The 22,393-nt window shown below is 48.1% G+C and overlaps 1 protein-coding gene across 2 annotated transcripts in view; it reads left to right on the top strand.

The window, feature by feature from the left end:
* dnai1.2 (dynein, axonemal, intermediate chain 1, paralog 2) overlaps positions 1 to 22,393 on the top strand; it is a 441,248-nt gene that overhangs the window by 281,897 nt on the left and 136,958 nt on the right. For both annotated transcript variants that reach the window (XM_072497265.1, XM_072497264.1), the window contains exon 14: positions 10,404 to 10,493. In XM_072497265.1, the coding sequence (XP_072353366.1) occupies positions 10,404 to 10,493 (90 nt within the window). The remainder of the gene's footprint in view (positions 1 to 10,403; positions 10,494 to 22,393) is intronic.

Raw genomic sequence — 22,393 nt, forward strand, 5'->3', positions numbered from 1 at the left:
AGCAGGGAGATAGTGACATTTAAGGGGCATCTTGACAAATACATGAATAGGATGGGAATAGAGGGATACGGACCCAGGAAGCGTAGAGGATTGTAGTTTAGTCGGGCAGCATAGTCGGTACGGGCTTGGAGGGCGAAGGGCCAGTTCCTGTGCTGTACTTTTCTTTGATCTTTGTTCTTTTGTGGTTCGAGGTGTCTGGAGGTGACAATTCGAGATGTGGAAATGGAGGGGAAAGTGGTGATGGGCAAGGAACTTTTCGCAGTGCCCTTCGATTCCTTCGCACAATGGGGCCATCACCATATGTATGACATAGGCTCTATGCGCAGCCTGTCGAACAACGACAGCCGGAGCAGACCACCCACCATCCGGTATCTTGATCCTGACCATGTCTGCCGGCAATAGCACGTCCAGATCGGTGGCATGTGCGTCATAGACCTGCTTCTGGCTGTCGCAAAGCTGCTGCATCTTCTGCAGCCCCGGGAGGTGATCAAAGTTGGGCAGGTGTATGGCTGGAAGCGTCATCCGCAGGTCCCTGTTCATCAGCAGTTGAGCTGGCGACATGCCAGTGGACAAGGGAGTCGCCCGGTACGCAAGTAGTGCAAGGTGTATGTCGGAGTCTGAGGCCTTGCGGATGAGCTGCTTAATGATGTGCACCACTTTTTCGACTTTGCCATTGGACTGCGGATAGTGCGGACTGGAGGTGACATGCCTGAAATTGTAGCTCTTGGCAAATATGGACCATTCTCAACTATGGAAGCACGGGCCATTGTCGCTCATGACGGTGTTCGGGATGCCATAGAACATAGAACATAGAAAATACAGCACAGAACAGGCCCTTCGGCCCACGATGTTGTGCCGAACCTTTGTCCTAGATTAATCATAGATTATCATTGAATTTACAGTGCAGAAGGAGGCCATTCGGCCCCCCGAGTCTGCACCAGCTCTTGGAAAGAGCACCCTACCCAAACTCAACACCTCCACCCAACACCAAGGGCAATTTGGACATTAAGGGCAATTTATCATTGGCCAATTCACCTAACCCGCACATCTTTGGACTGTGGGAGGAAACCGGAGCACCCGGAGGAAACCCACGCAGACACGGGGAGGACGTGCAGACTCCGCACAGACAATGACCCAAGCCGGAATCGAACCTGGGACCATGGATCTGTGAAGCAATTGTGCTATCCACAATGCTACCGTGCTGCCCTTAAGAACAAATAAATCTACACTATATCATTTTCCCGTAATCCATGTACCGATCCAACAGCTGCTTGAAGGTCCCTAATGTTTCCGACTCAACTACTTCCACAGGCAGTGCATTCCATGCCCCCACTACTCTCTGGGTAAAGAACCTACCTCTGATATCCCTCCTATATCTTCCACCTTTCACCTTAAATTTATGTCCCCTTGCAATGGTGTGTTCCACCTGGGGAAAAAGTCTCTGACTGTCTACTCTATCTATTCCCCTGATCATCTTATAAACCTCTATCAAGTTGCCCCTCATCCTTCTCCGCTCTAATGAGAAAAGGCCTAGCACCCTCAACCTTTCCTCGTAAGACCTACTCTCCATTCCAGGCAACATCCTGGTAAATCTTCTTTGCACCTTTTCCAGAGCTTCCACATCCTTCCTAAAATGAGGCGACCAGAACTGTACACAGTACTCCAAATGTGGCCTTACCAAAGTTTTGTACAGCTACATCATCACCTCACGGCTCTTAAATTCAATCCCTCTGTTAATGAACGCGAGCACACCATAGGCCTTCTTCACAGCTCTATCCACTTGAGTGGCAACTTTCAAAGATGTATGAACATAGACCCCAAGGTCTCTCTGCTCCTCCACAATGCCAAGAACTCTACCGTTAACCCTGTATTCCGCATTCATATTTGTCCTTCCAAAATGGACAACCTCACACTTTTCAGGGTTAAACTCCATCTGCCACTTCTCAGCCCAGCTCTGCATCCTATCTATGTCTCTTTGCAGCCGACAACAGCCCTCCTTACTATCCACAACTCCACCAATCTTCGTATCGTCTGCAAATTTACTGACCCACCCTTCAACTCCCTCATCCAAGTCATTAATGAAAATCACAAACAGCAGAGGACCCAGAACTGATCCCTGCGGTACACCACTGGTAACTGGGATCCAGGCTGAATATTTGCCATCCACCACCACTCTCTGACTTCTATCGGTTAGCCAGTTCGTTATCCAACTGGCCAAATTTCCCACTATCCCATGCCTCCTTACTTTGTGCAGAAGCCTACCATGGGGAACTTTATCAAATGCCTTACTAAAATCCATGTACACTACATCCACTGCTTTACCTTCATCCACATGCTTGGTCACCTCCTCAAAGAATTCAATAAGATTTGTAAGGCAAGACCTACCCCTCACAAATCCGTGCTGACTATCCCTAATCAAGCAGTGTCTTTCCAGATGCTCAGAAATCCTATCCTTCAGTACCCTTTCCATTACTTTGCCTACCACCGAAGTAAGACTAACTGGCCTGTAATTCCCAGGGTTATCCCTAGTTCCTTTTTTGAACAGGGGCACGACATTCGCCTCTCTCCAATCCCCTGGTACCACCCCTGTTGACAGTGAGGACGAAAAGATAATTGCCAACGGCTCTGCAATTTCATCTCTTGCTTCCCATAGAATCCTTGGATATATCCCGTCAGGCCCGGGGGACTTGTCTATCCTCAAGTTTTTCAAAATGCCCAACACATCTTCCTTCCTAACAAGTATTTCCTCGAGCTTACCAATCTGTTTCACACTGTCCTCTCCAACAATATCGCCCCTCTCATTTGTAAATACAGAAGAAAAGTACTCATTCAAGACCTCTCCTATCTCTTCAGACTCAATACACAATCTCCCGCTACTGTCCTTGATCGGACCTACCCTCGCGCTAGTCATTCTCATATTTCTCACATATGTGTAAAAGGCCTTGGGGTTTTCCTTGATCCTACCCGCCAAAGATTGTTCATGCCCTCTCTTAGCTCTCCTAATCCCTTTCTTCAGTTCCCTCCTGGCTATCTTGTATCCCTCCAATGCCCTGTCTGAACCTTGTTTCCTCAGCCTTACATAAGTCACCTTTTTCCTCTTAACAAGACATTCAACCTCTCTTGTCAACCATGGTTCCCTCACTCGACCATCTCTTCCCTGCCTGACAGGGACATACATATCAAGGACACGTAGCACCTGTTCCTTGAACAAGTTCCACATTTCACTTGTGTCCTTCCCTGCCAGCCTATGTTCCCAACTTATGCACTTCAATTCTTGTCTGACAACATCGTATTTACCCTTCCCCCAATTGTAAACCTTGCCCTGTTGCACGTACCTATCCCTCTCCATTACTAAAGTGAAAGTCACAGAATTGTGGTCACTATCTCCAAAATGCTCCCCCACTAACAAATCTATCACTTGCCCTGGTTCATTACCCAGTACTAAATCTAATATTGCCCCTCCTCTGGTTGGACAATCTACATACTGTGTTAGAAAAGCTTCCTGGACACACTGCACAAACACCACCCCATCCAAACTATTTGATCTAAAGAGTTTCCACTCAATATTTGGGAAGTTAAAGTCGCCCATGACTACTACCCTATGACTTCTGCACCTTTCCAAAATCTGTTTCCCAATCTGTTCCTCCACATCTCTGCTACTATTGGGGGTCCTATAGAAAACTCCTAACAAGGTGACTGCTCCTTTCCTATTTCTAACTTCAACCCATACTACCTCAATAGGGTGATACTCCTCGAACTGCCTTTCTGCAGCTGTTATACTATCTCTAATTAATAATGCCACCCCCCCCCCACCTCTTTTACCACCCTCCCTAATCTTATTGAAACATCTATACCCAGGGACCTCCAACAACCATTTTTGCCCCTCTTCTATCCAATTTTCCGTGATGGCCACCACATCGTAGTCCCAAGTACCGATCCATGCCTTAAGTTCACCCACCTTATTCCTGATGCTTCTTGCGTTGAAGTATACACACTTCAACCCATCTCCGTGCCTGCAAATACTCTCCTTTGTCAGTGTTCCCTTCCCCACTGCCTCATTACATGCTTTGGCGTCCTGAATATCGGCTACCTTAGTTGCTGGACTACAAATCCGGTTCCCATTCCCCAGCCAAATTAGTTTAAACCCTCCCGAAGAGTACTAGCAAACCTCCCTCCCAGGATATTGGTGCCCCTCTGGTTCAGATGCAACCCGTCCTGCTTGTACAGGTCCCACCTTCCCCAGAATGCGCTCCAATTATCCAAATACCTGAAGCCCTCCCTCCTACACCATTCCTGCAGCCACGTGTTCAACTGCACTCTCTCCCTATTCCTAGTCTCGCTATCACGTGGCACCGGCAACAAACCAGAGATGACAACTCTGTCTGTCCTGGCTTTCAACTTCCAGCCTAACTCCCTAAACATGAGAATGTCTCTTTACACGCTTTGATCACGGTCCGTGAGGTGAGGTCTGGCAGCTTCAGCACCTCAGGATAGTTCGAAAAGTAATCGTTGATCGAGATATAGTTGCGACCATTCGTGTGGAATAGGTCAATGCCAACCTTGGACCATGGAGAGGTATCTAGGTCCTGTGGTTGAAGCATCTCCTTGCTCTGCGCTGGTTGGAACCTCTGACAAGTTTCGCACTTCAGGACTGGTTGATGCCGGGCCAGTCGACAGCTTGCGGGGCCCTGCGTCTGCACATTTCTACGCCCAGGTGTCCCTCATGAATCTGCCGCAGCACCATACTCTGGAGATGTAGCGGGATGACTATCCTGTCCAGCTTGAGCAGGATGCCGTCGATCAGCGTCAGGTCGTCCTTGACATTGTCGAATTGAGGGCATTGTCCTTTCTGCCAGCCATTGCTGATGTTGTGGATGACTCGCTGCAGCAGGAGGTCTTTGGCCATCTCTTCCCGGATGAGAACGATCTTCATATCTGTTGCCGGGGTGTGCTTGCACACAGTTGTACCTGCAATTCAATGTGCTGGATGATCTCCAGTGGTTCACTGGGTGAGTTGACGGAGCGGGACAATGCATCGGCGATGGTGAGCTCCTTGCCAGGTGTGTAGACCAAATTGAAATCATACCTCCGGAGTTTGAGCAGAATTCTCAAACGAGGCGTCATGTCGTTCAGGTCCTTTTGGATGATGTGGACCAGTGGTCTATGATCAGTCTCAACAGTAAATGTTTGGCAAGCCGTCGACATAATCATGAAATTTGAGGATGCCAGTGAGAAGACCTAAACACTCCTTCACAATCTGTGCATATCTGGTCTCAGTGGGTGTCATTGCCCGTGACGCGTATGCTACTGGTACCCAGGATGATGTGTCATCTCTTTGAAGCAACACCGCCCCAATGCCACCCTGACTCGCATCTGTGGATATCTTGGTCTCTCGGTCTGGGTCAAAGAATGCAAGGATGGGTGCAGTGGTGAGCTTGGCTTTCAGCTCCAGCCACTCTGTTCGGTGCTCCGCCTTCCATTGAAAGGCGGTTGATTTTTTTCACCGGGTTGCGTAGGGCCATGGTGTGTGTGGCCAAATTTGGGCCGAACGTGCCAAGGAAATTGACCGTTCCCAGGAAGCACAGTACTGCCTTCTTGTCCTCGGGGACTTTCATTGCCTCGATGGCTTTAATTTTGTCTGTGTCCGGGCGCACACCGTGTTGCGAAATCTGATTGCCCAGGAACTTCAGCGTGGATGTCCCAAAACAGCACTTGGACCTGTTTAGCTTGAGGCCATGTTCATGTATGCGCGGAATACTTTCTTGAGTCGCGACACATGTTCCTCTGGGGTTGTGGACCAGATTATGATATCGTCAACGTAGACACGAACCCCTTCTATTCCATCATCTGTTCCAGATCTCTGATGCCGAGATTATGCCAAATGGCATTCAGAATCTGCCGTGTTGAAGGTGCAGAGCCTTCTGCTGGATTCTTCAAGTTGGATTTGCCAAAATCCTTGGGATGCGTCCAATTTTGTGAAGAAGCGCGCATGTGCCACCTCACTCGTGATTTCTTCCCTCTTCGGGATGGAGTAATGTTCCTGCATAATGTTTTTGTTCAGATCGTTGGGGTCAGTGCAGATGCGTAGGTCCCCCGAAGGCTTCTTTACGCACACCATCGAACTGACCCCCAGTCGGTTGGTTCAGTGACCTTGGAGATGATGCCTTTTTGTTGTAGACTCGTGAGCTCTGCCTTCAGGCGCTCTCTCAGTGGAACAAGGACACGTCGTAGTGCGTGGACCACTGGCTTGACATCAGGCCGCAGTAGAATCTTGTACTCGTAAGGCAGGGTGCCCATCCCGCTAAATACATCTGGGTACTTGGTTAGGATGTCATCACTGCTGGCCTGAAGATCCAAATGGGACGGCGTTGTGGTGTAGACTCTTTGAATGAGGTTCAGTTGCTTGCAGGCATGCGCATGTAGCAGGAACGCCCTGTCTGGTTTAACAATCTCAAAGCGTAAGCTTGCTTGTGTGTGTCGGCTGGACACCTGCAGATGGCAGGACTCCAGTGCCTTGATTGCGTTTCCATTGCAGGAGTCCAGGAGTTTGCAGGCAGCTGGAAGGATTGTGGGGGGCTTCTTGATTCTCTTTAAGATCAGCCATGATCTCATTGAATGGTGGAGCAGGCTCGAGGGGCCAGATGGCCTACTCCTGCTCCTAGTTCTTATGTTCTTATGTAAGTTCACCTGCGAAATCCAGTTTGAACTGGATGGGCAGTGGTTGACCTTCAGTCATATGAGTGCAATTAATTGCACCCTGTGCCTGTGAGAATCCCGAGAGAGCAGTGAAGATCTGGTTGCCTTGCCAGCTTCATCTCTGGCAAAGTGCACGCAATTGTGGGCGTTGGCAGAACGGTGTCTGTTACCTCCTATATGCACTTGAGACTGGACATTTGAGAGATTCTGCAGAGGTCCCCAGTGGAACCCTGGAATAAGTCACTCATGTAGAAGTTAAGAGCAGCAGTGACTTTGACAGCGACTGGCAATGGATATACTCCTGAAGAATGTGGCAGACGTGAGCCACCAGATCCCTGGACATGTGCAGGCGTCAACGACACTCACTGTAGTTCATCTGGAGAAAAGACATGTGTCCCCTCTGCATCCTCTCTCTTGAGAGTTACCAGTGCAGTGTTCTAGGTCCGGAGGACCTTCTGCTGCCCTTTGCTCATCATTAAACTCCTTCATGTGGTAAGGCTGGCACTGCCATAGCATTCTTCTATGCCTTTTGCTCCTGCCTGCAGCAATGATGCAGGCAACATTAAATGTACCTTCCTCAAGTTCTCCTTTCTGTAAGATAGTTGCAAAAAAAAAATGAGTGAGCATCAGCTTCCAAAGGTCCCCTTTCTCTCTCTGACTATTTAGTCAATGTGGGTTCAAGGGCTTGGTTCTGTCCTGGGCACATATTTGCCACTACAAACCTGGGCAGCACACAGTGTCACAGTATCCTCCCTCTGCTCCCAACCTCTGCTCTTCCACATTTCCCCAGAAATACTGCAATGATGTTGCTTTGACAAGATGCTTGGATACCCTGCATCTATTCCCCACGCTAGATTCCCCACACTAAAAACACCTTTGGGCTAATGTTCAGATTGGCTGTGGTGTTTTGTGTGTGTTGATTGGTCCGTTGATCTGTCCATCAGTATGTATGTATGTTTGTGTTATGATGTTTACCTGAATATCATGACACTGTGTTCTTGAGGTGATAACCACACCCTGGGCATACCATGCTGGGCACGGATTGATGCTGGATTGTCTCTCCCTGGATAAAAGTAAATTACTGCAGATGCTGGAATCTGAAACGAAAGAGAAAATGCTGGAAAATCAAAGCTTTGACAAAGAGTCATCGGACTCTAAACGTTAGCTGTTTTCTCTCCCTACAGATGCTGCCAGACTTGCTGAGATTTTCCAGCATTTTCTCTTTGTCTCTCCCTGGTCTGGGCAAAGACAGGCTTTGCAAGCTCAGCTGTGTAAACTGAAATTTGGATATATTCAAGAGGCAGCTGGATTTGGCACTTGGGGAGAATGGGATCAAAAGCAATGGGAAGAAAGCAGGATTATGCTATTGAGTTGGATGATCAGCCACGATCGTGTTGAATGGCGGAACAGGCTTTAAGAGCCAAAAGGCCTCCTTCTGCTCCTATCTTCTATGCATCTATGTATTACTCAGTTCCATGCCAATCAGGACTCAAGGACTTCTCTTCTCCTCCCTGACATCATGTGTCGGAGTTCACCCTTCCTAAGTCCTCCCCCCACTTCCAGCCCTGTGTCTATGTACCCCCCCACCAGGCAAATGTTTGTCCTCCAGCCCTTTCAATAGTCTCTCCCCCCCCCACTCAACCCCACCATTCTGCTTGTTAGATGTGTATTGCCATGTTTATGAAATCCCCCTGAAATTGATGTGCTGTTGCCTGCACAGCCTGGAACAGAATCAGAGGCGTCTCAAGGGCAGTGTAATGTAAAGTAGGCAACCATTCCTCAATGTTGCAAGTGAAGCCCAATTCGCCTTGTGAACGTTGCTTAAACCCAACCGTGAATCACACCGGTTTAATTAGATGCGAACGTGACCTTTTGGTCCTGTGCAGGAAAATGATTTCAGCAAGATAATGATAGTCTAATAATAATAATAATCACTTATTGTCACAAGTAGACTTCAATGAAGTTACTGTGACAAGCCCCTCGTCGCCACATTCCGACACCTGTTCGGGGAGGACGGTACAGGAATTGAACCCCCGCTGCTGACCTTGTTCTGCATTGCAAACCAGCTGTTTTAGCCCACTGTGCTAAACCAGCCCCTAATTCTAAAATGGAATTCTCAACATGACGCAGCGGGAAATACGCTCTGCCATTGAAGTCTGCAATGCTTGATCACATCCTGTTTTCACACCAATGAGAAGTGACTTTCTCATCACCGCGATATTTTCTCATCCTGCCCGCCATTACATTCATTGTGGGCAGGACCGGAAAACTCCAGCCTTCGTCTCTCACCACTATGCAAACACTCTGGGGCTAGATTCTCCGCTGTCGGGATTCTCCATTGAGCCAGCAGCCCAGGGATTTCCCAACGGCATGGGGCTGCCAACAATGGGAGATTGGGAGATAGATCACTTGGTTGCATGGTGTACCGAAAACAACCTCTCTCTAAATGTCGGAAAGACGAAGGAACTGATCATCAACTTCAGGAAGCGTAGCATGACCGCCCCCGCCCCAACCCCCGCCCGGTCTGCATCAATGGCTCCGAAGTGGAGATGGTCGATAGCTTTAAGTTCCTGGGGGTCACCATCACCAACAAACTGTCCTGGTCCACTTACGTTAATGCAACAGTCAAGAAAGCCCAACAACGTCTCTACTTCCTACGGAAGCGAAAGAAATTCAGCATGTCTGCATCGACTCTCACAAACATCTATAGATGTGCCATATAAAGCATCCTATCCAGCTGCATCAAAGCTTGGTATGGCAACTGCTCGGTCCAAGATCGCAGGGAACTGCAGAATGTGGTGAACTCAGCCCAACGCATCACACAAGCTTGCCACCCTCACATTGATTCTGTCTACATTCCCGCTGCCTCAGGAAGGCAGATAGCATTATCAGAGACCCCTTCCACCCAGGTTTTGCCTTCTTCCAGACCCTTCCATTAGGCAGAAGATACAGAAGTCTGAAAACCCGCACATCTAGACATAGCAACAGCCTCTTCCCCACAGCTACTAGACTCCTCAACGACTCTCCCTCGGACTTACCTGTTCCCTGTAAGAACACTATTCACGACGCCCTATGCTGCTCTTGCTCATGCATTTGCTTTGTTTGGCCCCTTGTTCCACACTGTAACCAATCACTGTTTGTTGATGTACCATTTGTCAATGTACTCTGTTGATTATTCTTTTTTTTGTCTACTATGTACGTACTGTGTACGTTCCCTTGGTCGCACTGTACTTCGGTACATGTGATAATAAATCAAATCAAATCATACCCCATTGGCTGGCTGGCGAGACGGAGAATCCAGAGGTCTCGCCGCACCAGAAATTTAGTGCGGCCGGATGGAGAATCCGACGCCTGATTTGTCTTAATAATCCAAAGTGGATAACCTTACACTTCACCATATTAAACTTCATTTGCTAGAGTTTTGCCCTCTGATTACCTCTTGAATTTGTCGCACTAGAATTTTATGTATTGATCTCAGAACAGTTTCATTAGATGAACAGTTTCATTAGATTGTTGTCATTGCTTTGGATATAAACTGCCCTGTCATTCAATGCACTAACAAAACAAAAAGACTCCCCTGCTACAGAGGATAGCAAGAGCCCTGGCTGATTAGTACTATTAAGTGATAAGCAAAGCCTTGTATAATTAAATAAATATTTTTCATAACTGCTTTAGATTCCGAATAATTTAGTGTTTACTTTTTATAGGTGAAGTGGCAAAAAGACGACATGGACAATAATGTCAACTTCTTTTCCGTCTCATCCGATGGACGAGTTGTTTGTTGGGTTTTAATTAAGGTAAGTATTTTCCTACTTTTTTTTTAGTGATGCTTACGTTAACAAGCCTGATTGCTGAGGAGGCAGCCTGATTATTTGTTGCCATTTTCACATCATCTGAGTCAGGGTAAATTGGAAATTGGCAAGGATTATCAACTCATTGCATATTGCTAGCCTTGAGAAGGAAGTACAAATTGGTAACATAATTGATAACATTCATTGTGAGAATGTTGCATCACTATTCATAATGAGGAAGTAAAAAAGGCATGACTGCTCAAAATTGAAACAAAACAAAAAGTTCAGAAATACACATCAGTTCGCATCTATTTAAAAAAGTGGAGAGCAAAAACTACAGGCCAGCAAGCCAAATGTCAGTGAGGGGGAGGTAATTGGAAACTGTTTTCGGAGCAAAACAATCTTTCGTTTGGAAATGAGGGTCATCAAAGAATTTCCAAAGGCATGTTGTACCTGATTATCACAGAATAGTTCCAGTACAGAGGAAGCCATTAGGCTTAATGCCTGCCCCAGCTCTCCGAATGAGCATTTTGGCAAAGTGACGTTCTCCTGCCTTTTCTCCATAACCCTGCACATTATTTGAATCGAAGCAATCGCACCCTCTTGAATGCCTCAATTGACCTTACCTTCACCACACTTCCAGGCAGTGCATTCCAGACCTGAACCACTCACTGTGTGAAGTTTTTTTTCCACATTGCATTTGCTTCTTTTTCAAATCTGTTTAAAGCTGTCCCCTCTTCCTCAATCCTTTTTACGAATGGGAATAGTTTCTCCCCATCTAATATGTCCAAGTTTTACACTGTACTCAGTTTACAATGGTTCCATGATCTAGACCATTAATATATATCAGGATAGGTAAGGCTCCCAATGTTAATTTTAATAATCTTTATTGCCACAAGTAGGCTTACATTACACTGCAATGATCTTACTGTAAAAAGTCCATAGTTGCCACATTCTGGCACCTGTTCGAATACACGGAGGGAGAATTCAGAATGTCCAAATTACCTAACAGCACATCTTTCCAGACTTGTGGGAGGAAACCGGAGCACCCGGAGGAAACCCATGCAGACATAGGGAGACTCCGCATGTAGACTCCGCATAGACAGTGACCCAAGCCGGGAATCGAACTTAGGACCCTGGCACTGAACTCCACTACAAACTTTCCTCCGTCAATTATCCATTGACCGTTACTCTGTTACAAAAGCAAATTACTGAGGTTGCTGGAATCTGAAACAAAAACAAAATACTGGACAATCTCAGCAGGTCTGACAGCATCTATGGAGAGAAAAGGGAGCTAACGTTTCAAGCCTGGATGACTCTCTGTCAAAGCGAGAGAAAACTGGAAAAAGGGTCATATTTATACTGTAGTGGGGTGTTGGAGTGGTGGAGCTGGATAGGGGGCCAGCGATAGGTGGAGATAGACAAAGACGTCGAGGACAAAGATAAAAGGAATGTAAATGGGGTGATAAAGGCTAAGAAGAGTACTGACAGTGGCACATAAAGAGATTTAGAATGTGTGAATGGCAGAACAAAGGTGAGCAGTGTGTAAAGGGCAACTAGGAACAATTGGACCACATTGAGAGGGGAGGGGGGAGGGTAACAATGGTGAGGGAAAAACAGATCAATGGAAGAAATGAAAATAAAATTAAATTGATAGAAATAAAAATGGGGTAAAGGTGGTGGAGAGAGTTGACAGTCTGAAGTTGTTGAACTCAATGTGAAGTCCGGAAGGCTGTAATGTGCTAAATCGGAAGATGAGGTGTTGTTCTTCCAGTTTGCACTGAGCTTCACTGGAAAATTGCAGCAAGTCAAGGACAGCCATGTGGATGTGAGAGTAGGACGGTGAGTTGAAATGGCAAGTGACGGGAAGGTCTGGATCCTGTTTGTGGATGGACCAGAGGTGTTCTGCAAGCGGTCATCCTGTCTGTGTTTAGTCTCTCCAATGTAGAGTGGACTGCTATGGTTTTCTTGCACAGTCCAAAGATGTGCAGGTTAGGTGGATTGGCCATGCTAAATTGCCCTTAGTGTCCAAAAAAGCTAGGTGAGGTGGAGTTACAGGGACAGAGTGAAGGTGTGGTTTTAAGTCGGGTGCTCTTTCCAAGAGCCAGTGCAGACTTGATGGGCCGAATGGCCTCTTTCTGGACTATAAATTCTATGATTTCATGAAAATTAACACCCAACCTGCACATCTTTGGACTGTGAGAGACTGGAAACCGGGGGCAGGGATCGGCCCTCTTGCAAGATCTGGTGGCTGATGGCGGCGGGTTGGGGGCCGGAGCGGCTGTGAGGAGCGGAGCAGCCCCGGTACCAGTATTGGCACCATGAAGCAGCCCGAGCCGCCTGAGGGCCCCCCGCACGGCGATGCCGAGGCCCCGGAGACCAAGCCCGGGCAGGGACAGGCCGAGCCCGACGCCAAACTCCTCCACACCAGGAGGCTGTACCGGTGAGGAGGAAGGTGAGTGTGTGGGTTAGTGAGCGAGGAGGGAAGGAGAGGGATAGTGAGGGAGGGATATAGTGAGGGAGGATGAGCGATAGTGAGGGAGAGGGAGGGACAGTGAGGGAGGGGGAGAAGGGAGGGATAGTGAGGGAGGGGGAGGGATAGTGAGGAGGAAGGGATAGTGGAGGAGGGATAATGAGGGAGAGGGAGGGTCTAGTGAGGGAGGGATAGTGAGGGAGGGATAGTGAGGGGGATGGAGGGATAGTGAGGGAGATGGAGGGGGTGAGCGGGAGAGATGGAGGGGTGAGCGAGGGAGATTGAGGGGGTGAGCGATGGACATTGAGGGGGTGAGCGAGGGAGATTGTGGGGGTTGAGCGATGGACATTGAGGGGTGAGTGAGGGAGATTGAGGGGGTGAGTGAGGGAGATTGAGGGGGTGAGTGAGGGAAATTGAGGGGGTGAGTGAGGGAGATTGAGAGGGTGACTGAGGGAGAATGAGGGGGTGAGTGAGGGAGATTGAGGGGGTGAGTGAGGAGATTGAGGGGGTGAGCGAGGGAGATTGAGGGGGGTGAGTGAGGGAGATTGAGAGGGTGAGTGAGGGAGATTGAGGGGGGTGAGCGAGGGAGATTGAGGGGGTGAGCGAGGGAGATTGAGGGGGTGAGCGAGGGGGATTAAGATGGTGAGCGAGGGAGATGGAGGGGCGAGCGAGGGAGATGGAGCGGGGCGAGGTAGACGAGAGGGCAGTGCGAGGGAGACGGAAGGCAGGGTAAGCGAGGGAGATCGGGGGGGCGAGCGATGGAGATGGAGGGGGGGGCGAGGGAGGGAGATGGAGGGGGGGTGAGGGAGGGAGGTGAAACTCGTGCGAGGGAGGGAAATGGATGTGGGCGAGCAAGGGAGATGGTCGGGGGGGGCGAGGGAGACTGGAGGGCAGACTATGGAGAGCACGGTAGCATAATGGTTAGCACAGTTGCTTCACAGCTCCAGGGTCCCAGGTTTGATTCCCCGCTGGGTCACTGTCTGTGGAGTCTGCACGTTCTCCCCGTGTTTGCGTGGGTGTCCTCCGGGTGCTCCGGTTTCCTCCCACAGTCCAAAGATGTGGAGGGCAGGAGGATTGGCCATGCTAAATTGCCCTTAGAGTCAAAAAAAAGGTTAGGTGGGATTACAGGGCTCGGGTGGAGGTGTGGGCATAGGGTGGAGGTGTGGAGATAGGGTGGAGGTATGGGCTTAGGGTGCTCTTTCCAAAGGCTGGTGCAGACTCGATGGGCCAAATGGCCTCCTTCTTCACTGTAAATTCTATGAGATTCTGTGAGAAACTGGAGCACCTGGAGGAAACCCACGCATTCACGGGTAGGAAGTACAAACTCCACAGAGACAGTGACCCAAGCTGGGAATCGAACCTGGGACCCTGGAGCTGTGAAGAAACTGTGCTAACCACTGTGCTACCGTCCTGACTGTCCTGACTTGGAGCTACATTTTGTTTATTCATTTACGGGAAATGGGCGTCACTGGTTAGGCCAGCATTTATTGCCCATCCCTAGTTGCCTTCGGAAGGTGGTTGTGAGTTACCTCCTTGAGGTGTAGGTATACCCACTGTGCTGATAGGGAGGGAGTTCCAGGATTTTGTCGCAGTGACAGTGAAAGAATGGCGATATATTTCCAAGTCAGGTGGTGAGTGGAACCTCCAGGTGGTGGGATACCCAGGTATCTGCTATTCTTGTCCTTCTAGATGATAGTGACCGCCGTGGGTTTGGAAGGTGCTATCTAAGGAACTGTGGTGAGTTACCGCAGTGCATCTTGTAGATGGTACACATGGCTGCCACTGTTCGGCAGTGGTGGAGGGTTTGAATGTTTGTGGAAGGGGTAGAAATCTTTGTACTGGATGGCGTTGTGCTTCTTGAGTTTTGTTGGAGCTGCCCTCATCCAGGCAAGCGGAGAGTATTCCATTACATTCCTGACTTGTGCTTTGTAGATGGCGGGCAGGTTTTGGGGGGGGCGGGTTCAGGAGGTGTGTTATTCGCCATAGGATTCCTAGCCTTTGACCTGGTAGCTATAGTATGAATATGGCTAGTCCAGTTCAGTTTCTGATAAATGGAAATCCCCAGGATATTAATTCACCATTCCTTCAGTATAGCTGGCTCAAAATCCTGGAACACCCTCCCAAACAGCACTGTGGGTGTAGCTACACCACATGAACTGCAGTGTTTCATGAAGGTGGCTCACTCACTACTACCTTCTCAAGGTCAGTTAGGTATGGCCAATCAATGCTTGCTTAGCCAGTGATGCCCACACCATGTGAATGAAAAATAAAAAATACTAAATTATGATGATGATAGTTATAAAGGAAGCAAAATGCTGCAGGTGCTGTAATTGATGACTACATGATCACAGACCAGACCCCAACAGGAGCTTGGATACTGAACAAAAACCTCAATATTTTATTTTAATTTGTAAACTGTGAGGAAAGGATCGCTTACTCCACGAGTAATTGCATGAAGAAATAGGGATATGGTATATTAAAACAAGCTTTATTACAAACACAATATACAAATATCTTTAATATAACATCAGAAAATAGCTTACAATTACTCCTTAAACAGTGCTACTCAATACAGTGAATACAATACCCTTAACTGCTATCTTTATCCCCACTCAAACAACAAGAAAAAACCCCATCTCCGCTCTCAATCCACTTAAATACCATTAACACGTAGGGATACCTACTACACAGACATGCTCTTTGAGAAAAAGAGATCTTTTGACACGGCTTTAAAGAAAAGACCTGGGGTGGGATTCTCCGATAATGAGGCTAAGTGTTGACGCCGTCGTAAATGCTGGAGCGTTTGGCGACCGCATCATCTGGCCACGAGGAGCCGCGATCCTGTGCCGCACAGGGGGCCAGCATGGCACTGAGACATTTCACGTAGCTCCAGCTGCCGATACGGGCTCCAGCACAGCCGGCGTGGGTCCGCAAATGTGCGTGGGTTGCTGGCTCCACGCCGGCCGCTAGGCAACATGGCGGAGCACTACAGGGGCCTGGTGCGGAGGAACATAGGCCCCCCCCTAGAATTATCCCCCCCCCTCCGCCGATCGGTAGCCCCCCCGATCGCGGGCCTGGCTACCGTGGAGGATCCGCCCGGAGTCGGATGCCCCCTCCCCCTCCCCCCCCCCCAACTAGACGGCCTCCGCAGCCAGAACGGCGAGGTCCCGCCGGGTAGGACCACAGACGAACGACGCCGGCGGGACTCGGCCGAACTTGGCGGGCATTTGACCCGTCGAGCGTAGAGAATCGCCGAGGGGGGCCGCGTTGAGCAGCCCCCGACCAGCGCCTTGGCGACCGCGCTGATTCTCCAGTCGCCGGAGTCGGAGCGGCGTCGCGGGATTCATGATTCATGCCCCTCCCACCCCCGGCGATTCTCCGACCCGGCGCAGGATCAGAGAATCCCGCCCCTGAATCTTGTCAGAACCATGCAGAAACACGGGTTACATTTCTTCAGGAGCTGGTTTGTTCTTCTTTCCAACCACACTGCTCTTCTGTCTACAGACATATCTTTTAACTGACCTCCAGAGAACAGACTTCTGTTCACAGCTTCATCTAATTCACAACTGAATGCTTTTCTGCAAAATGCCTGATACCTTAGCTCCACCTATGAGGGACATTATCTTAAGTAGCTATAATCTAATTAACTCCACAGGGAATCTTCTCAATGAAATTAAATCTACATTTGCCCAAGCCTTTCCCAATGGCTTAATTGCACGCGTGGCTCCCAAAACCTTTGTTGTATTTTAAACTAGGATTTCTTTTGAAACATTCCTGCAGCAGTTAAACACACTCTAACCCAGGTTTTTAAGCCTTACTGTACCGAATACCTATAATACAATACAAATGAAATGTCAACATTCATCACATGACCTTAAAAAAACGTTGTTAGGTCGACCTTCAGTTTTTGGTTTTCTCCAGAAAAGAGCCCCAGCTGATAGTGGAGAAAATTCTAGAGTCAGGAATCGGTGAGCCTTACTTCAGTGGTAATGAAGTTACTGGAAAGAATTCTTCGAGACAAGATCGACTCCCATTTGGAAGCAAGTGGACGTATTAGCGAGAGGCAGCACAGTTTTGTGAAGGGGAGGTCGTGTCCCACTAACTTGATTAGAGTTTTTCGAGGAGATCACAAAGATGATTGATGCAGGTAGGGCAGTGAATGTTGTCTATATGGACTTCAGTAAGGCCTTTAACAAGGTCCCTCATGGCAGACTGGTACAAAAGGTGAAGTCACACGGGATCAGAGGTGAGCTGGCAAGATGGATACAGAACTTGCTCGGCCATAGAAGGCAAAGAGTAGCAATGGAAGGATGCTTTTCTGATTGGAGGGCTGTGACTAGTGGTGTTCCACAGGGTTCAGTGCTAGGACCTTTGCTGATCATAGTATATATAAATGATTTGGAGGAAAATGTAACTGGCCTGATTAGTTAGTTTGCGGATGACACAAAGGTTGGTGGAATTGCGGATAGCGATGAGGACTGTCAGAGGATACAGCAGGATTTAGATCATTTGGAGACTTGGGCGGAGAGATGGCAAATGGCGTTTAATCCGGACAAATGTGAGATAATGCATTTTGGAAGCTCTAATACAGGTAGGGAATATACAATGAATGGTAGAACCCTCAAGAGTATTGACAGAGAGATCTAGGTGTACAGGTCCACAGGTCAATGCAAGGGGCAACACAGGTGGAGAAGGTAGTCAAGAAGGCATACGGCATGCTTGCCTTCATTGTCCGGGGAATTGAGTATAAAAATTGGCAAGTCATGTTGCAGCTGCATAGAACCTTAGTTAGGCCACACTTGGAGTTTAGTGTTCAATTCTGGTCGTAACACTACCAGAAGGATGTGGAGGCTTTAGACAGGGTGCAGAAGAGATTTTTTAAAAATTTAGCATACCCAATTCATTTTTTTTCCAATTAAGGGGCAATTTAGCGCGTTCTTGCACATCTTTTTAGGTTGTGGGGGAAAAGCCCACGCAAATGGGAGAATGTGCAAAGTCCACACGGACAGTGACCCAGAGCCGGGATCAAACCTGGGACCTCAGCGCCGTGAGGCAACAGGTCTAACCCACTGTGCCACCGTGCTGCCCAGGGTGCAGAAGAGATTTACCAGGATGTTGCCTGGTATGGAGGGCATTAGCTATGAGGAGAGGTTGAATAAACTTGGTTTGTTCTCACTTGAACAAAGGAGGTTGAGGGGCGACTTGACAGAGATCTACAAAATTATGAGGAGCATAGACAGAGTGGATAGTCAGAGACTTTTTCCCAGGGTAGAGGGGTCAATTACTAGGGGGCATAGGTTTAAGGTGCGAGGGGTAAGGTTTAGAGGAGATGTACGAGGCACATTTGTAGAAGATTTTAGTTTAGACGGGCAGCATTGTCGGCGCAGGCTTGGAGGGCCGAAGGGCCTGTTCCTGTGCTGTACTTTTCTTTGTTCTTTGTTCTTTTGAATCCAAGACAAAGTTAATTGGCATTTAGAAACATATGGATTGATAAATTAAAGTTAACACAGATTTGTTCAATTGAAATCACAGTTGACTAACTTGATTGAGTTCTTTGCTGAAGTAACAGAGAAGGTTGATGAGGTTAGTGCAGTTGTTGTGAAGCTTTTGGACATTCAAATATCTTCAAATTCCTTTTTGTCACCCCTCTCTTTATTCTATATGTACTTAGTTAGTACCTTTTTCTTTAGTTTCAGTTTCCCCATTTGTCTTCATTCATCCATGGTGTGTTATTATTGTTTTGTTTCTTCACATCTTTAGGAAAATAACTTTTCCGAACTTTATTGATCACCATTTTATATTGATCCCCTGCTGTTGTATTTCTTTGCTTGTCAGCAAATGTTTCAGGTTTATCTTCCCTAGTTCCAATTGCATCCCCATAATGGTTCTTTCAATCTATTGCTCTGATCTTTTTTCTTATTCATGGAACAAGAATTATTTAAAATCTTATGTTATTAATCCCTAATGTCTAGATATTATGCTCACTCCTCTTATCTGCACTGATTCATTTTCAATTGCTAGACCCAGCAGTGCTTTCCATCTTCATCATAGAATTTAGAGTGCAGAAGGAGGCCATTCGGCCCATCGAGTCTGCACCGGCTCTTGGAAAGAGCACACTACCCAAGGTCAACACCTCCACCCTATCCCCATAATCCAGTAACCCCACCCAACACTAAGGGCAATTTTGGACACTAAGGGCAATTTATCATGGCCAATCCACCTAAACTGCACATCTTTGGACTGTGGGAGGAAACCGGAGCACCCGGAGGAAACCCATGCACACACGGGTAGGATGTGCAGACTCCGCACAGCCAGTGACCCAAGCCGGAATCGAACCTGGGACCCTGGAGCTGTGAAGCAATATCTACAGCATGTACATGGAGCTAAACTATATACAAGGGGCGATGTCGGGTGCGACATAACAATGAGGTTGTACCATAATCAAAGAACGGGGAAATGTTGAACGACAAAAATGAACTCCTGTAATGACAAGGAAGAACAGAAACGTATTAACACAGTGGTATTATGAGTTCAATGTGCAAACAGGTTCATAAGTCCAGTCTAGTAGGTGGGCGACGAATTTGGGTTGACTGTTAGGGTGGCACACCATTCATCACCCGGATTGACAGTGTTCACTTGCAACGGCTGGTGGGTCCTGGCTGGAGACATCCGATTCCCATCAATGACCGCAACACGGAAGGCGCCCCGGTCGTCTGTGCCACTGGTCTGGATATCTTCTGGGTACGACTCGTAGTAAGGAGGCTAAATGGTCCGCACGTCCCTGCGAGGTTGTTGGAATTGGGGAACGTTAGCAGGTTGAGCTGCTCGACAGCAGGCAGCGTAGTGGCCCATCTTGCCACAGCGGAGGCATTGACGGTTTCTTGCAGGACATTGCCGTTTTAAATGTGCGGCTCCACAGTTGCCGTACGTCGTGATGTCATGGCGTTCGTTGCGCCACCGCGCATGCTCAGTTTGGTCTTGCGTCGAGCGCGCCTGCGCATCACGTCCCTCTATGTCGACGTCGTTTTTGGCGCGCACAAACGCAGGAGGCCTCGAAAAGCGCGCAAAATGGCCGCCCTCGTCCGGGCCGCGGGCAGGGAGGAACTCGATCGCCTGGACCCGTTCGGCCTCGTAGGACGCCTGCCTCGCCGATCCAGCGGCGTAGGACCCCTGCCGAGCCGATTCGGCCGCCTGAAATTGGTAGTAGCGGCTAGTCGCGTTTTCATGCAGGACACAGGCTACGATTGCGGAGGCTAGGGTGAGGCCTTTTATTTTTAAGAGCTGCTGGCGTAGGGTGCCCGAGGTGACCCCAAAAACGATGTGGTCCCGAATCATGGAATTGGAGGTGGTGTCGTAACCGCAGGACTGCGCGAGGATACGGAGATGCGTAAGGAAGGATTGAAAGGGCTCATCCTTACCCTGCAGGCGCTGCTGGAAGAGATACCTCTCGAAACTCTCGTTGACCTTGACGTTGAAGTGTTGGTCGAGTTTGAGAAGGACCGTCTTGTACTTGGTCTTGTCCTCACCTTCCGCGAACACCAGAGAGTTGTAGACATGGATGGCGCGTTGACTTGCCGTGGAGAGGAGGATGGCGATCTTTCTGGTGTCCGAAGCGCTCTCCTTTTCGTTGGCTTCCAGGAATAGCTGGAAGCGCTGTTTGAACAGCTTCCAATTAACGCCGAGGTTTCCAGCGACTTGTAGCAGCTGCAGTATGCTGACGGTGTCCATGGCGCAGGATGGCAGATTCCGGAGGATTTGTAGGTAGGTCCCACAGTAACTCCTGGTACTATGATGTGTTGGGTACTCTGCTACACAGACGAACCAACACGGTTGCGAATGGTACAACTCAGTTTTATTGCAGACATTTATTTACAGTGGTAAACTGGTTACTGAGGTTCGATCATAACCCTAGAATCTGTGGACCTATTCCTAATACTATCTTGTAGTGGCATTCAACACATGGTGGATGTCTGAGTGGCTTGCTATGAGCTCTGTGCCCTGAGCTGTCTCCTGCTAGAATCCTCAGGAAGTGTCCCCTGTTTTGTACTGTGTATGCTCTTGCCTGTGATTGGCTGTGGTGTTGTGTGTGTGTTGCTTAGTCCGTTGATCTGTCCATCAGTATGTATGTGCTATGATGTTTACCTGAATATCATGACATTCCCCTTTTCCTATTTCATCTTACCAGTTTATTTTGGAATAATTTCCCATGACGTATTTGAGAAATGGTGCAGCTAATTTCCATAGAAGCCTCAATTTTGAGAACATAATAGCAACTGGAAGTTTAAAAGAAAATCACGGGAGACACTCATCCACTGAATATGAGCTGTGTTTATTAAGTGCTGCTATTTATCTAAGCTTGCAAAGAGACTGGGAAATATCATTTAATATCTAAGCTAACAATTGTACTCCAGAAATAAAAGTTTCCCAAATGTTTTTTCTAAATATCATGGAATTATTTAATGATTTAGAGCATGGAACAAGGTCATTCGGCCTGTCATGTCCATGCAGACTGTCTGCAAGAGCAATTCACCCAGTCTTACTCTCTTTCCTTTCCCTGCAGCCCTACAAATTTTTTCTCTTCAAATGACATTCTGCAAATATTGTCATCACCAAGTTGAAAGTCAAGAGTTTAAGATGACCATCATCATATTATCCTGAATCATTGAAAGTCCACTCTTGGTGTTTCTGTATTAAAGTGAATTAAATTTCACCATGAGATCAATTAAGGCTGTTTCATTCACATCAATTCAGACCTACAGTAGTTACATGAAACAGAGAAGACAAATGTCAGTTTAGTTAGGTTACATATTTAATTAAAGCATTACTAAGATATAATTGTGGCAGTTTATATTTTATTTAGATGCTGGAGTATTTTACATTTTCAAAGTAACCTGTCAATCATGATAGATGGATCGTTGCACCTTGAAACGCAGGGTAGCATTTAACTGGCCTCCGGGTAGCAGGATCGGAGAGTGGAGAGCTGGTAAAATTCCGGGGAGCTGTGTCAGAGTAGCTCAGTGACAGAGTGTTGCCACGGGTGCAGTTTCCCAGCAGTGGTCCTCTGGCATCTTTCCAGTAGGGGAGAGGAACCCTCACCATGTGGAGAAGCCAGCTGCTGCATGGAGCTGGCCTCCCAGTGACTTTGGGGAGTCGGGGGAAAAGAATGAGTGAGAGGGGAGCACCCAGAGGCTTAGGTGCAAGGAAGGGGGCGCTGGCAGAAAAGGCTGTGATAGTAGCCCCAACCATGCCACTGGAAGGATATTCCCTCAGTTCTCTGGGCCTGCCTGCTTGCCCCATTTAAAAAATGTTCATCATACTCACTCTTATGAGAGCACCTCCATTTTGAGGCACCCTCATGTTCTTCTCGCTGCCTCAGCGGCAGCTACCTCTCTCAACAGTGCTGCTGTGCTCTAGAGTTTCCAGCGCTCTGCTT

This window comes from Scyliorhinus torazame, chromosome 3, assembly GCF_047496885.1.
Source record: "Scyliorhinus torazame isolate Kashiwa2021f chromosome 3, sScyTor2.1, whole genome shotgun sequence".
Classification (NCBI taxonomy): domain Eukaryota; kingdom Metazoa; phylum Chordata; class Chondrichthyes; order Carcharhiniformes; family Scyliorhinidae; genus Scyliorhinus; species Scyliorhinus torazame.